The 16,519-nt window shown below is 46.9% G+C and overlaps 1 protein-coding gene across 7 annotated transcripts in view; it reads right to left on the bottom strand.

Annotated features, from left to right (window-relative positions):
* ITPR2 (inositol 1,4,5-trisphosphate receptor type 2) overlaps window positions 1-16,519 on the bottom strand; it is a 322,485-nt gene that overhangs the window by 214,898 nt on the left and 91,068 nt on the right. For all 7 annotated transcript variants that reach the window (XR_014555821.1, XM_083701231.1, XM_083701230.1 and 4 more), the window contains 2 exons: window positions 4,295-4,488; window positions 743-875 (listed from right to left, as the gene is read on the bottom strand). Coding sequence is in view for 6 of the 7 variants with exons in the window: in XM_083701231.1 (XP_083557357.1) it covers window positions 743-875; window positions 4,295-4,488 (327 nt within the window). In the remaining variant the exon portion in view is untranslated. The remainder of the gene's footprint in view (window positions 1-742; window positions 876-4,294; window positions 4,489-16,519) is intronic.

A 16,519-nucleotide genomic window follows, 5' to 3' on the forward strand; every position in this document is an offset into this window, starting at 1 on the left:
TACAATTGGAGAACGTGAGTCAAAGAGCAGGCATACGAGTCCCCAAACTGATTTGCAATTTTCCCACATGTGCAAGCGAGGCAGCAGTCTGGAGGACAGACACAAGAGACTGGGTCTTTTCAGTCATAGCTTAAGGTTACCAGACGTCCCTGTTTCACGGGGACAGTCCTCGGATTTACAAATCAGTCCCGTGACAAAATCCTGTCATTCCTACTGAAGTTAAAAAGTGTCCCCAGATTCATTGAAAAAAATCTGGTAACCTTATCATAGCTTCCCATCTATGGAATACTTTCCCCAGGGAGGCTTGCTTGGAGCCAACATTGACATTTGTGTGTGTGTCAGTCAAAGATGATTCTCTCCTGCCAGGCATTTGACCATAAATTTTCCACAGGGCTATTGGTTTGGAGGCAAAGTCTAAGGCCGGAATGTGTGTGGAGGAATTTGTGTTACAATCTGACCACCGTCTCATCTATATTAAATTGATTTTCAACATTGCACTGTTAGCTGGATTTATTTTTTTTATAAGTCATTCAAGACTTTTGTTGGAAACAACTCATAAATTGAGTAAGGAAGGTCTGAAGCATTGTCAGAATTATCCAGCCATTATCTCCAAAGTTTCCCCACATTTGAGTTTCTGAACATTTTGCCTAAACTAGTAGGTGAATGCCCACTCATCTTTTATTTCAACACTTATTGAAAGGAATCATCATTATGTTGAATTATTCCGCTTTAATAACAATACCTGATGTGAGAGTTGGTGTGTCAGGGGGAGATGTCACTGAACTATCAACATTTTCACTGCTCTCTCCAAATTCCTTCTTGTAAATTGACAGCATGTACGATATTCTGTAGTCAAGCCGAACGCTAAGAATAAACTACAAAGCAAGAGATTGACACAACACATTTCTGAACCTCTGTGCAAGTTTTCTGAAGCATCTGAAGATGATTTGCTTGTGAAACCAAGGTTATTATTGTTGCCTTAAAAGGTATGTAATAAAATGCAATATTTCAAAAGATCACACGTTTTTTGAAAACTACTGTTAGCAGATCTGTTAATAGAAACTGTCTTCCATAGTGCAAATAAATCAGGCACATGTGTTGAATAGGGGAGCAATTTGATTTTGCTTGCATTTTAATGAGAAACGATACGAATCCAAGGCAGACCTTTTAACATAACAGTAATCCAAGTTTATGCACCAACTACTGGTGCTGAAGAAACTGAAATTGACCAATTCTATGAAGACTTATAACACCTTATAGAAGTGACACCAAAGAAGGATGTTCTTCTCATAGGGGATTGGAATGCTAAAGTAGGGAATCAAGAGATAAAAGGAACAACTGGCAAGTTTGGCCTTGGAGAGCAAAATGAAGCAGGGCAAAGGCTTGTCAAGAGTTCTGTCAAGAGAACAAGCTGGTCATCACAAACACGCTTTTCCAACAAAACAAGAGACGACTCTACACGTGGACATCACCAGATGGGCAGCATTGAAATCAGATTGATTATATTCTCTGCAGCCAAAGATGGAGAAGCTCTATACAGTCAGCAAAAACAAGACCTGGAGCTAACTGTGGCTCAGATCATCAGCTTCTTATAGCAAAATTCAAGCTTAAACTGAAGAAAGTAGGAAAAACCCCTGGGCCGGTAAGTTACAATCTAAATCAAATCCCTTATGAATAAACAGTGGAAGTGAGGAACAGGTTTAATGATTTAGATTTGCTGGACAGATTGCCTGAAGAACTATGGATGGAGGCTCGTAACATTATACAGGAGGCAGCAATGAAAACCATCCCAATGAAAAGGAAATGCAAGAAAGCAAAGTGGCTGTCCAATGAGGATTTACAAATAGCGGGGGAGAGAAGGCAAGCAAAATGCAAGGGAGATAGAGAAAGATACAGGAAATTGAATGCAGATTTCCAAAAAATAGCAAGGAGAGACAAGAAGGCCTTCTTAAACGAGCAATGTAAAGAAATAGAGGAAAACAACAGAATGGGAAGAACTAGAGATCTGTTCAAGAAAATTGGATATGAAAGGAACATTTCGTACAAAGATTACCATAATAAAGGACAAAAGTGGTAAGGACCTAACAGAAGCAGAAGACATCAAGAAGAGGTGGCAAGAATACACAGAGGAATTATACCAGAAAGATATCGATGTCTCGCACACCCCAGGTAGTGTGGTTGCTGACCTTGAGCCAGACATCCTGGAGAGTGAAGTCAAATGGGCCTTAGAAAGCACTGCAAATAACAAGGCCAGTGGAAGTGATGGTATTCCAGCTGAACAATTTAAAATTTTAAAAGATGATGCTGTTAAGGTGCTACACTCAATATGCCAGCAAATTTGGAAAACTCAGCAGTGGCCAGAGGATTGGAGAAGATCAGTCTACATCCCAATCCCAAAGAAGGGCAGTGCTAAAGAATGCTCCAACTACCGCACAATTGCACTCATTTCACACGCTAGCAAGGTTATGCTTAAAATTCTACAAGGAAGGCTCAAGCAGTATGTGGACCGAGAACTCCCAGAAGTGCAAGCTGGATTTAGAAGAGGCAGAGGAACCAGAGACCAAATTGCAAACATGCGCTGGATTATGGAGAAAGCTATAGAGTTCCAATAAAACATCTACTTCTGCTTCATTGACTATGCAAAAGCCTTTGATTGTGTCAACCACAGCAAACTATGGCAAGTTCTCAAAGAAATGGGAGTGCCTGATCACCTCATCTGTCTCCTAAGAAATCGCTATGTGGGACAAGAAGCTACAGTTAGAACTGGATATGGAACAACTGATTGGTTCAAAATTGGGAAAGGAGTACGACAAGGCTATATTTTGTCTCCCTGCTTATTTAACTTATATGCAGAATTCATCATGTGAAAGGCTGGGCTGGATGAATCCCAAGCCGGAATTAAGATTGCCAGAAGAAATATCAACAACCTCAGATATGCAGATGACACAACCTTGATGGCAGAAAGTGAGGAGGAATTAAAGATCCTTTTAATGAGGGTGAAAGAGGAGAGCGCAAAATATGGTCTGAAGCTCAACATCAAAAAAATGAAGATCATGGCCACTGGGCCCATCATCTCCTGGCAAATAGAAGGGGAAGAAATGGAGGCAGTGAGAGATTTTACTTTCTTGGGCTCCGCTCCATGATCACTGCAGATGGTGACAGCAGCCACAAAATTAAGAGACGCCTGCTTCTTGGGAGGAAAGCAATGTCAAACCTAGACAGCATCTTAAAAAGTAGAGACATCACCTTGCCAACAAAGGTCTGTATAGTAAAAGCTATGGTTTTCCCAGTAGTGATGTATGGAAGTGAGAGCTGGACCATAAAGAAGGCTGGTTGTCGAAGAATTAATGCTTTTGAATTATGGTGCTGGAGGAGACTCTTGAGTCCCTTCCACTGCAAGAAGATCAAACCTATCCATTCTTAAGGAAATCAGCCCTGAGTGCTCACTGGAAGGACAGATAGTGAAGCTGAGGCTCCAATACTTTGGCCACCTCATGAGAAGAGAAGACTCCCTGGAAAAGACCCTGATGTTGGGAAAGATGGAGGGCACAAGGAGAAGGGGACGACAGAGGATGAGATGGTTGGATAGTGTCTTCGAAGCTACCAGCATGAGTTTGACCAAACTGCAGGAGACAGTGGAAGACAGAAGTACCTGGCGTGCTCTGGTCCATGGGGTCACGAAGAGTCGGACACGACTAAACGACTAAACAACAACAAACCTAATTCACACTTCTCGCACCAGAATGTGCACTGAGACACAGCTATCCTTCAAAAGTCACACTTCTCAAAATTTTGTTGCAGTTCTTCAACCAGTGTGTACAAAAATGCATATTTTAGGGAAATGTGTACAATAAAATGAACTCCTTTGGAAAAATAACAAAAATATAGTGTATAGGGATAAATTGATTGCAAAATGTGCATATTGGTTAAAATTTCATACAAAAATGTGTATATTAGAACTGCAATTAAACTTTTCATGAGGATTTTAAATAAACAAAGAAATCGCAAATTGATGTAGAAATGTACAAATGTGGAAAACAGAATTTAAAATTGGAAAACTGAGAAACTGAGAGAAATTGAAGTTGCCAGATTAGTCTGTTACTAGCCATAACTCTAGTGGAAACTAACTAGCTGGTGAGATGGCCTTGTGCTGGAGTCAAAACCCCACATCACAATTCAAAAACTGGAGTCACCATAACCACAAGCCTTCACGCTCATGCCTTGATGTTACAGTACATAATATATATTGTTGGTGCTTTGTTTCATTTTAAAAATTTAAAGTAAAGGTCTTTACCTGTAAAATCTCAATGATTTTTAATTTGGTGTCCATGACAGTGACATCTTCACTCTCTACAATGTTGGCTTGCTTGCTTGAGTGGACACTTGGGGCTACATCAGGTACAGAAAGAGGAAAAATAGAACCTCTGCTGAGGACCATTTGAGTCATCATCTCTCCCACACCATGAATGGTTCTCATAACATTGTTTCCTATGTATATGAAATATAAAAACAGAAAGTTGTCACTCTGATGGGCAATTGCCTCTCTGGCTGAAAAAGAAGATATTAAATTTAAATATATATGTATTAATAAAATAGCCCAATGCTCCAAGCACATCTACATTATCAAATGTTCTTGCAAAGTCTACAAGTTGAGTTAACTGAAGATCTCTTTAGCTTCCTAACCAGACTGTTCCAGTCCTTAGTTCTTCTAGAATATGATGGGTTTATGTTTCAATTCAAAAGATAAGGGGTAAGAATTTGTTGCTGCTACTGTAGGGTCTCAGAAATATGTTCTTATTCTCTCTTTCTCTCTCTCTCTCTCTCTCTCTCTCTCTCTGTGTGTGTGTGTGTGTGTGTGTGTGTGTGTTTGTGTTCATAACTTTTTTTTAATAATATTTATTGAAGTTTCAATTAAGAACATATAAAAACAAAACAACAACAATAAAAACAGACATAAACATAAACAAGTATAATTTCAAACCTTATTTTCTCAACCTACTTTCCCCGACTCCCTCATACCTCCCTGTTCTGTATTCTATTTTCATTATCCAGTCAGTAAATCCATTCCCTTATTTACCAAAGTTTTATGACAATTCCATTCCTTTTCTTAATTAGCATCTCTGAACACCGTATTATTTTCCAACCCATGTCTTTCTAACCTTCATTAATTTTATAATACTTATCAAGCTAATCTAAATTTCTTCCAATCTTCTTCCACTGTCTCTTTCTCCTGGTCTCGGATTCTGCCCGTCATCTCTGCCAGTCCCATTGTTTGTATTCATAACTAATGCCATCTTCGCTTCTGTACAATTGTGCTTGCTAAATTAATGCTGTCTTTGTTCTGTTTCCTGCTGAAGAATCTGTCAGGAGTTTCATTCTAAGAAATGTGTCAGCAGTTTATAGCCAATCAAGGGGTAATCTGTCTTTTCTTTAGAAGCTGTTTCTCTGTTAGGGATACTAGTTAATTGCCCCTTATCAGCTCTGGCTGTGGAATGTAACAAAAGGAGGTGTCTGTGTTAAGGAGTTACTTTTCCTGTGTCTAGTGCTCAAGGGCTATTAACCAGCCTGGTCTTTATTTACAGCCAAGAGGCCCCTGAGGAGGGAGGAGGGTGAAGAAAAGTTTTTAAAACTCTGGACTTCCTTGTGCCGGCATTTTCCAGTTCCTTTGTTGGGCATGCTTGCGCTACCTTTGCTCAACTGATTAAAGGTGTTAATTGGAATATCCCTGTCTCCACCAATAATTGATTCTCTGTGACAAAGACGGTTCAGGGTTTGTAAGCAGACCTATCATATGGTGCCAGAACGTGGAGCTAAGAAGGCATTAATTTCGCCTGTCATATTGCCCTGTTTACGAGCTGTGCCTTCTGACCGACTCTGGTGAGAAACTGGGCACCGTTTTTGAAGTATCGGCACACCTCGGGCACCTCCAAAGGAGACTCCATAACACACACACACACACACACACACACACACACACACACACACTGGCAGACCTCGAGAAGTCACGGACAAATGCCAAGGAGATCCATTCTGGTTAGGACCTGAGATCGTGCTCTATAAAACAGCTTAAACAAAAAAATTTCCTTCCAGTAGCACCTTAAAGACCAACTAAGTTAGTTCTTGGTATGAGCTTTCGTGTGCATGCACACTTCTTCAGAAGAAGTGTGCATGCACACGAAAGCTCATACCAAGATACTCCTTGTATGTATCTGAAGAAGTGTGCATGCACACGAAAGCTCATACCAAGAACTAACTTAGTTGGTCTTTAAGGTGCTACTGGAAGGAAATTTTTTTGTTTTGACTATGGCAGACCAACACGGCTACCTATCTGTATATAAAACAGCTTGTTAAGGTATTAATAGGGGTGTCATGTGAATGGTGAAAGAGTGTGAATCTGTGAATGTCTGAAGAGCTGTAACTGTTCTGGAGGAAATTAGGATCTGTAAAACAGCTGGCTTTAAATCGGCAGGGGAAGGAAGGCCGTTCCTGATGTGTGTGTCAAGCTAATAGGGCTGACCCATGAAACCTGCTTTGCCAGTCTGAGGTAGGAAGGTATAATATGGGTTTGGATGATTGTAACGTTGTTTCTGTCAAATTAAAATTTTTTTTGCAATATGCCCCATCCCCACTCTCTGCCCATCCATGTGTTCCATTTAGCCAGTAGTCCCCAGAATTCAGACTGTTGAGGAAGAGAAGTCCCCTTCTCCTTCCTGCCCCCCATGACCTGCCCCAACCCAGGGTTTTGCCCTAACCTATTTTCTGAACCCATGCCTCTTAAATCTGCCCCAGCCCTGTCTCAGCCCAGTTCTTCTGGACCCTGTCTCTGTCCCGGCTCTGACCCAATCACCTGCCCCGCACCCTGAAATAAACCCCAAACCTCCTGAAGAATCGGAAATGGAATCTGGAGCATCTGTCTCTTCAGAAGCAGACAGCCCTTCGTGCTGAGTTGTCTGTGTGATTTGTTTTGCCTGCTTGGAATGCAGGTCTGCCTAGATCAGCTCAGGATGAGCGATAGGCAGGAGGAAAGGGGGGAGGTTCTTCTCCCGCAGTTTCAGTCTGTGTGCCTATCTGGGAAATGTAAGAGGATATCTATCTTGTTATGTATTATGTATTGAAATTCTCCCCCTAGCCACCAGGAGTATCTTGTATATAGTTTTCACTCAAGTCCATGTCAGTTACTTTAGGCGGGAAACCCTGGGTTGTTGTTGCTACAATGTTGACAGCCGGCTGCCTTTATAGGCTGGTTGAGCTGCTTGCTGTTCAGTTCTGTTCCAGCTTACAAATAAAGAGCTGCTTTGGAGAAATCGCTGCATAGTCTGCTATGTCTATCCACTATTTAACACTGGTGACGAGGATGGGATTGATGGACATCAGAGCACAGCCAGATGCGGCCACCCTCTAAGCTGAGCTGAATCACTGAGCTGAAAGACCGAGCGAAATCAGTGAACAGAATCAATTCAGAGCTGATCATTCTGGCTAGAGCACTGTGTTCCATCCATCGCCCTCCACGTTGGCATCGCAACCATGGCTTCACTCGTGCTTCTACCGCCGTTTGCCCCAGCCTCTGAATCATGGGACTCCTACCTCGCTCGGTTTGACTGCTACCTCCAAGCCAACGAGCTGATGGAAGTGTCAGAGGAGCGTAAGCGGGGCCTATTCCTCAGTCTCTGAGGGCCCGAGGTGTTCGAGATGGCCCAAGCATTGGTTGTGCCTCTAGCAGTCCAGGCAGAGCCGTGGGACACAATCCAAGAGAAGCTCCGCAACCACTACGCGCCAAAGCCGTCCAAGATTGCTGCCCGCCATGCATTCTACCACCGGAACCAGGCAGAGGGGGAGTCAATTAACAACTACACTGCCGCCCTCCGACAGGCTGCAATGCACTGCAAGTTCCAAGACTTAGATGATGCCCCTGATGGATCGAATCATCTGTGGGGTCCGGGTCTGCAACGACATCTCCTCGCCAAGCCAGACCTAACTCTGCAGAAGGCCATTGAGGAGGCCATGGCCTCAGAAGCTGCTGAACTCTCCGCCCAGGAAATCCACAAGGCCAGTAGCCCGCGTCTTGCTAAGAAGCCAGTCCCTGTGCATCACGAAGAGGCCAGCAGTGATGAGGCATCCTCCGGTGAAGACGATGACGTGCACCAGACAAAGTGGGAGTGCAGGAAGTTCAAACAGAAGTCCACGGGCCAGTCATAATGTGCCGGCTGTGGAGGCAACTATTCCCATGCCAAGTGTCGGTTCAGAGACGCCATCTGTCGGCGATGATCCAGGAGGGGCCACATCACTAAGGTCTGTCGATAGACTCCGTCTAACACCCCCCCTTCACCATCTCGCAAGTCCAAGTCTTCCCCCTGGTCCACCATGGGAAGCTGCTTCGCCCTCACCAACTGCCACTACCCATCCAAAACCATGATTGGCCAAACCAACTCGCCTACACGTTGCAAGCTACATGCCACCGTGCTCATCGAAGGAGCTCCATGTGACATGGAGATCTGCCTTGTCCGTCATATCCTGGAGCACCATCAAAAGACTCATGCCCAAGCTGTCCAAGAGGCAACTCGACCCAAACCGCATACATTTGAGAAACTACCAGGGAAATGACATCCCCGAGGTAGGTGTTGGCCAGTTCTGGGTCGCTTTCAAGAATTTTTCAGGCCTGCTCCAAATGGTGGTGGTCGAAGGCCTGTGGCCTAGCCTCCTAGGGCTAGACTGGTTTGATGCCCTCGGCCTGGAAGTCACCGGCATCAACTGCATCTCCGACGCAGAGGTTGATGGCCTAATCAAAGACTTTGTTGAGGTTTTCGATGGCACTTTGGGCCAATATACAGGTACGCCCATCTCCTTCAGCCTAGATCCACAAGTCACCCCCATCAAGCTAAAGCCACGCCAGGTCCCATTTGCTCTCAAGGCTAAGGTGGACGAACAACTTGACAAGCTGATCGCCCAAGGAGTTTTGTAGCCAGTTGACCACACCAAGTGGGAAACCCCCATCGTCATGCCTGTCAAGCAGGACGGATCAGTAAGAATCTGCGCCGACTACAAGTGCACCATCAACAAGGCACTTCAGTAGCACACTTACCCGGTTTCTCGTTGTTCACCACCTGCTGCATTCCCTGGGTCCTCACCCAGGGTCTTCAATAACTGGACCTTGCCCAAGCCTATCAACAACTGCCTGTCGACGATGCTACTGCTGAAGCCCAGACGATCGTCACCCACCAAGGGGCGTTCCAGTGCCTCAGTTTGCAGTTCAGGGTGAATGTGGCTCCTGGCATCTTTCAAAGCCTCATGGACCGTCTCCTGCAGGGGCTTCCAGGCGTGGTGCCATATTTTGATGACGTCTTGGTATCCGCAGACTCAAATCAGCAGCTGTTTGAGCGCATCCGTGCTGTGCTGACCAGGTTCCAGGAGGCCGGGCTCAAGGTGAAAAAAGAAAAGTGCCAGATCGCCGTTCTGCAGGTAGAGTTCCTGGGCTACCTTATCGACTCCTCTGGTCGGCATCCAAGATCCGAGCCATTCAGCAGGCCCCGATTCCAAAAAGCAAGGCGGAGTTGCAGGCGTTCCTGGGGCTGCTGAACTTCTACAACATGTTCCTGCCCCACAAAGCAACACTAGCCGAGCCTCTACACTGCCTCCTCAGCACAAAGGTACCGTGGTCCTGGGGTCATCGGGAAACGGCAGCCTTCAACGCAGTCAAAGCCCTCCTCTCATCGGACAGTGTGCTGGTACCAGGCCTGTGAAGCCAGGCCTGTGACGCTTTGCCCTTTGGCATCGGCGCCATCCTCAGTCACCGGTTTCCAGACAGAAGAGAAGCACCACTTGCCTACTTCTCCCAGTCGCTGTCTCCGGCCGAAGAGAATTACAGCCAGCTCAACAAGGAGGCACTGGCACTTGTGGCTGGAGTAAAGAGGTTCCACGAATACCTCTATGGGAGAACCTTTGACCTCATTACTGACCACAAGCCGCTCCTGGGCCTCCTTGCCAGTGATCAACCAACTCCACTGGTCCTCTCACCACGCATGCTGCGATGGACTGTCTTTCTGGCAGTGTACAGCTACCAGCTCGTCCATCACACTGGAAAATCGATGGGCCATGCCCACGCTCTCAGTCGTTGCCCTCTTCCAGCACTTGTGGAAGACCCAGCTCCTGCTTCATCGCTCCTCCTAATTGAGGACCACCCAGCAGCGCCAGTATCGGCCGCCGATGTAGCCTCCACATCTGCCCAGGACCGCACCATCAAACGTGTACTAAACTGGGTATGGGGGGGGTGGCTGGAAGGGTCTTTCACACCAGAGTTCCAGCTGTTTACAACCAGACAGCACGAGCTCTCGGCTCATCGCGGCTACCTACTGTGGGGAGACCAAGCCGTGGTTCCCCAAAGACTCCACCAACGCATCCTTGAGGCTCTGAACATCGGCTACCCGGGAATCGTCAAAATGAAGGCGTTGGCTCGGTGTTACGTCTGGTGCCCTTGTATGGACGATGCCATCACTTCGTGAGTTGCCTCCTGTCAAGCATGCCAAGAGTCGAGACCTGCACCGCCAGCAGCTAAGGGTAATACCTGGGAGATACCCAAGGCAGCCTGGTCGAGTGTGCCCATCGATCTTGCCAGACCCTTTCATGGCCGGACCTTTATGGTAGTGGTGGACGCCTATTCTAAATGGCTGGAGGTGGCCCTGATGCCCTCCACCACTACCGAGGCCATCATCCGGGTGCTGCGGGGCCTGTTTGCAACTCATGGGTGTCCTGATGTCCTCATCTCAGACAACGGACCACAGTTCACGTCGGGCACCTTTGAAAAGTACCTCTTGGGGCTGGGCATCCGCCATGCCCTAATGGCACCATTTCACCCAGCCAGCAACGGGCAGGCAGAAAAAATAGTGCGATCAGCAAAAGAGACACTGGAGCCCCTGGAACAGAGGGACTGGCACGAGCGGGTCACTGAATACTTGCTTGTGCAGCACATCACACCTCATGCAGCCACAGGGCAGAGCCCGGCCGAACTGCTTATGGGCCACCGCCTCAGGTCACCGCTTGACTGGCTGCACCAAACTTTGGTGAGGCCGAGCCCCCGGGCTGTACTAACGCCCCACGGTCCTTTATTCTGGGGGATCAGGTTTTTGCCTGGAACTTTGTGGTAGTGGGAGTCACAGGGCCCCGTTCGTACCAGGTGGCACTCGAGAACGGACACTTGTGGTGCCGGCACATAGACCAGCTAAGGTGCAGGATTGGGGATTTGGACACTACCACTGTGCCCCCAACTGTGGCCCCAGCTCCAGAGCAGTTGTTAATGGAAGGCGAGGCTCCACCTACATCTTCCTCACAAACTGAGGGCATGGAGGTGAACCAAGCCATTCTGTTGGGTCTGCCTGGCTCTCCAGAGACTCATACCACCGCCGTGCCTGACCGTCCACTGAGTCCGCTCGCGGTGGTTTGTTCGACAACAGCAGAGCCAGGGAACTCAGGCTCAATGCCACATAGGCCGCACCACAGTCGCCGCCAGAAACGGAAGGCCACCAGGACTCTGGTACTGGCCCTTGGCAATCCAGCAGGGTTTCCAAGCGCCCAGCGCATTTAAAACACTATGTTCACTGGACAAACTGCACATCTAAAGCTGTATGGTGAATAGGGTAAATTAATATGCTTATGTGTTTTACTGAAACCAATACGGGTACAGTGGTGCCCCGCAAGACGAATGCCTCGCAAGACGGAAAACCCGCAAGACGAAAGGGTTTTCCGTTTGCGAGTTGCTTCGCAAGACGAATTTCCCTATGGGCTTGCTTCGCAAGAAGAAAGCCCATAGGGAAATCTCCGGGGACCTCTTTTAAATGCTGGCGGTGGGGAGCAAAGCCTTTCCCCCCCCTCCGGCCTTCAGAAGAGGTCCAGGAAGGCCGGCGGGGGCCGAAAGGCTTTGCTCCCCACCGCCAGCATTTTAAAAGCGGTCCGGGATAGCAGGGAAGCGCTTCCCGCTATCCCGGACGGCTTTTGAAGGCAGGCGGGGGGGAGCAAAGACTTTCGCCCACCGCCGGCCTTCAGAAGAGGTCCTGGACCTCTTCTGAAGGCCGGCGGGGGGGGGGGAGTCTTTGCTCCCCCCTGCCTGCCTTCCCGGGGGCTTTAAAATCGCCCCGGGACAGCGGAGAAGTCCGCTGTCTTAAAATGCTGGCAGGCGGCAGCGAAGCCTTCGCTGCCGCCCGCCAGCATTTTAAAAAACCCCGGGACAGCGGAGAAGTCCTCTGCTGTCCCGGGGCTTTTTAACATGCTGGGGGTGGGAAGAAAAGCCCTTGTCCCCCCCCAGCCTTCAGAAGATGTCGGGGGACAGACTGTCCCCGGACCTGGTCTGAAGGCTGTTTCCATAGGAACACATTGATTGATTTTCAATGCATTCCTATGGGAAACCGTGCTTCGCAAGACGAAAAACTCGCAAGACGAAAAAACCTGCGGAACGAATTAATTTCGTCTTGTGAGGCACCACTGTGTTGCTGTATGTAATGGAACCACTATGATTGTAACTAATGCCTTATCTCGGTTTCAGATGGGTGTTATGTATTGACGTTCTCACCCTGGCCCCCAGGGGAATCGTGGATATAGTGTTCACTCAGGTCCACGTCAGTTACTTTAGGTGGGAAACCCTGGGTTGTTGTTGCTACAATGTTGACAGCCGGCTGCCTATAAAAGCAGGCCGGCTGAGCTGTTTGGTGTTCAGTTCTGTTCCAACTTACAAATAAAGAGCTGCTTTGGAGAAATCGCTGCATCGTCTGCTATGTCTACCCACTATTTAACATATCTCATCCCCAGAAACTGGTGTGGATTGGCAGGTAATAGCCAATTTCAGCTTCCAGGGGTGTCTGGACTTTGTCCAAGTTTTGGCTCAAAGGGTTTTTCATGCCATGGTAAAAGAGCTGGCTTTCTAATAGAAGGGTTATTAATGGAGCAGGTGTTTAAATTTGGGAGGTTCATTGTCTATGGGAAGATGGGATTTCTTTTTGGTTCATTCTAGATAAGTTCTTTCAGAGGACCATGGCTAAGTGAGCTAACTACAGATTTTGCTTGTCTGAGGTCTTATTCCCACTGCTTAGGAAATGTTGAATCAGCTTTAAAGGGAAAAAAATTCCTTCCAGTAGCACCTTAAAGACCAACTAAGTCAGTTCTTGGTATGAGCTTTAGTGTGCATGCACACTTCTTCAGATACCACAGCTTTAAAGGATGTGTCAGCAATTGATAATGTTTAATAAATGCCATCCCTGTGCTGGATGTTCCTATTGCCCAACTTCCAGAACATGCACTCAGAAAACTGGGTCTTACCAATAGGATGCCTGGTGCAAGCTAATGACTTCCTAAAAATCACTGCAACCCACCCACCCACATGACCTGGGTTGCTGTGCAGAAGAGAACCCTGGTGGACAAGCAGCGGCAAGAACAGGCCCATCTGCTTCATCCAACTGAGTCTCTGTTACACATGCCAGGTCAAGTCCTCCATCCCCAATAAAATAATGGATGGCAGTGGTCTTGTGAATCATTGACCTGACATTGCACAGCAGCACCTTCATGTCATGTGGGTCTCCCTTGCTGATTCCAGTATCCATCCGGTCAAGACCAGACACGGAGACAGCGATAGTCTTCAAACAATGACTAAACCTGCCCCCTTGGTAATGTTTGGTCGTAGCGTAACTCCTCCTCCTACCCGTGATCACTGAGATTGGGGGTCCCAGTGCACCCCCCCCCCAGAACCTGCCCCAGCCATTCTGTTGGCTGGGGCCTACTCCAACTAAACATTTGGAAAAACTTTCTGACTCTAAGAGCTACTCAGCAGTGGAACAGACTCCCACAAGAGGTGGTGGACTCTCCTTCCTTGGAGGTTTTGAAGCAGAGGCTGGATGGCCATCTGTCATGGATGCTTTAGCTGAGATTCCTGCATTGCAGGAGGTTGGACTAGATGACCTTTGGGTCTCTTCCAACTCTGATTTTCCCATTAAATTCCTGTCATTTTATCCACCATTCCTTCTCAAATTTACGCTATTATTATTCAACACAAGTGGGAACCGAAACCAAGTATTGCAGTGTGGAGTGTTCCTGTTCAGTATTCCAACCAGCCACATCATCCCTTTCCAATCCTTGTCCCTATTCCTGTTTTTCCATTCCTCCACTCCAAACAAAATTATGCACTCTGTGACCACGGAACATGCTGAGTTTCTATCAGGCTGTTTTCGGCTTGGGACTTATTTATTTAGGTTCCTTCTCCTTGAAACTTTTCTATACCTATTCAAATGCACTGGCAAGAGCACTGAAGTGTTTGTGTTGTGCTGACCTTGCCACTGCCTCACCCCACCCCCTCTACCTTCCAGGAAGTGGCAGCAGTGTGACCAGGTGAGCAACAGTGTCCCATCACACCATCCTCTACTGCTAAATAATCTTACAGGTATCAAGATTTTGACAATGCTTCTGTTCCCCCTCAGTGAAAGTAAAATAACCGGTCAGTCAGTCATGAATATATCTTCCTTTTATCTCTCTTATTTAGTAGTCATCTGCTGAGAGATTTTATCCATAATTAACATTATTTTCAACAGATCCTAAACTATAAAGGATGTTCATCTAAGGTGCATCTTACTAATTTTAAAATTAATAGATGTGTCATTATTTGCATGACCCAAAGTATCTACCGTATTTTTTGCTCTATAACACGCACCTGACCATAACACGCACATCGTTTTTAGAGGAGGAAAACAAGGGAAAAAACATTCTGAATGAAACAGTGGATGTATCATTTTTGTGCTTCATGCTGTGGCCACAGACATGTGATCTGATGGTGAATTTGGGGTGACCCAATGCAAAAATCCTGAGAATCCCTGTGGATCCATGCTTTGTAACCACGTTTTTGCACCATTGCAGCCCCAGGCAACAGTGGGTGTGTGATTTTTGGGGGGCAGGCTGTAGCCATGGACATGCTATGTGCTCTAATGGTGAATTTGGACTGACCCAATGCAAAGATCCTGAGGATCCATGTGGATCCATGCTTTGTAACCACGTTTTTGCACCATTACAGCCCCAGGCAACAGTGGGTGCGTGATTTTGGGGGGGCAGGCTGTAGCCATGGACATGCTATGTGTTCTGATGGTGAATTTGGGATGACCCAATGCAAAGATCCTGAGGATCCATGTAGATCCATGCTTTGTAACCACATTTTTGCACCATTGCAGCCCCAGGCAACAGTGGGTGCGTGATTTTTGGGGGGCAGGCTGTAGCCATGGACATGCTATATGCTCTGATGGTGAATTTGGGCTGACCCAATGCAAAGATCCTGAGGATCCATGTGGATCCATGCTTTGTAACCACGTTTTTGCACCATTGCAGCCCCAGGCAACAGTGGGTACGTGATTTTTGGGGGGCAGGCTGTAGCCATGGACATGCTATGTGATCTGATGGTGAATTTGAGGTGACCCAATGCAAAGATCCTGAGGATCCATGTGGATCCATGCTTTGTAACCACGTTTTTGCACCATTGCAGCCCTGTTTTTGCATCAGATCATTGCTATGTGATCTGATGGTGAATTTGGGGTGACCCAATGCAAAGATCCTGAGGATCCATGTGGATCCGTGCTTTGTAACCACGTTTTAAGTGGGGAGGGAAGGAAAAATATAGAAGGGACAAGGAGCACGAGAGGGGTGTGCGGAGAAGCAGCTGGCTAAGAATGCAGGAGAGGGGTTTAAAGGGGGGGGAAGGAAGGCAAAAGTCCACCCACCCACTCAAGCCAGCCCTCTCTCTCTCTCTCTCATCTGCATGTTTTCCGCTGCCTGCCGAGTCCCCAGACGCACACCGGAGCAGGGACGCTCTGCTTTCCTCTCTACTTGCCCGGAGGGGAGGGGTTGCCTGGAGGGGAGGGGATTTCACTGCTCTTTGTTCCGTCTGAGCAAACAGCAACCGAAACAGAACAGGGTGGGCAGTAAGACCCTGAGGCAGAATGCAGGAAAGCAGCAGCCTCCTCTCCTCCGTGACGGCGCAATATGATTTTTGCCATGCACTTGGGACAAACGGCTCCAGGGACCACACATTCGCTCTATAACACGCACAGACATTTCCCCTTACTTTTTAGGAGAAAAAATCTGCGTGTTATAGAGGGAAAAATACGGTAACTTTAAGGTTAAAATATTTCAAAACAAGAAGACATACTGCCAATTTTTATTTGGTGTATTTATTTCCTTTAATTTAGACAATTTATAAGCTGTCCTTCAGTAGCAGGGTTCTCAGAATGGCATACAATTTGCCATATTTTTTGCTCTATAAGACTCTCTTTTTCCCTCCTAAAAAGTAAGGGGAAATGTGTGTGCGTCTTATGGAGCGAATGCAGGCTGCGCAGCTATCCCAGAAGCCAGTACAGCAAGAGGGATTGCTGCTTTCACTGTGCAGAGATTCAGAATATTTTTTTTCTTGTTTTCCTCCTCCAAAAACTAGGTGCATCTTGTGGTCTGGTGCATCTTATAGAGCAAAAAATACGGTATTTTATGGGAAACACACCTTAAGGTAAAG

The sequence above is a fragment of the Podarcis gaigeae genome (genome assembly GCF_964106915.1).
Source record: "Podarcis gaigeae genome assembly, chromosome: 10".
Classification (NCBI taxonomy): domain Eukaryota; kingdom Metazoa; phylum Chordata; class Lepidosauria; order Squamata; family Lacertidae; genus Podarcis; species Podarcis gaigeae.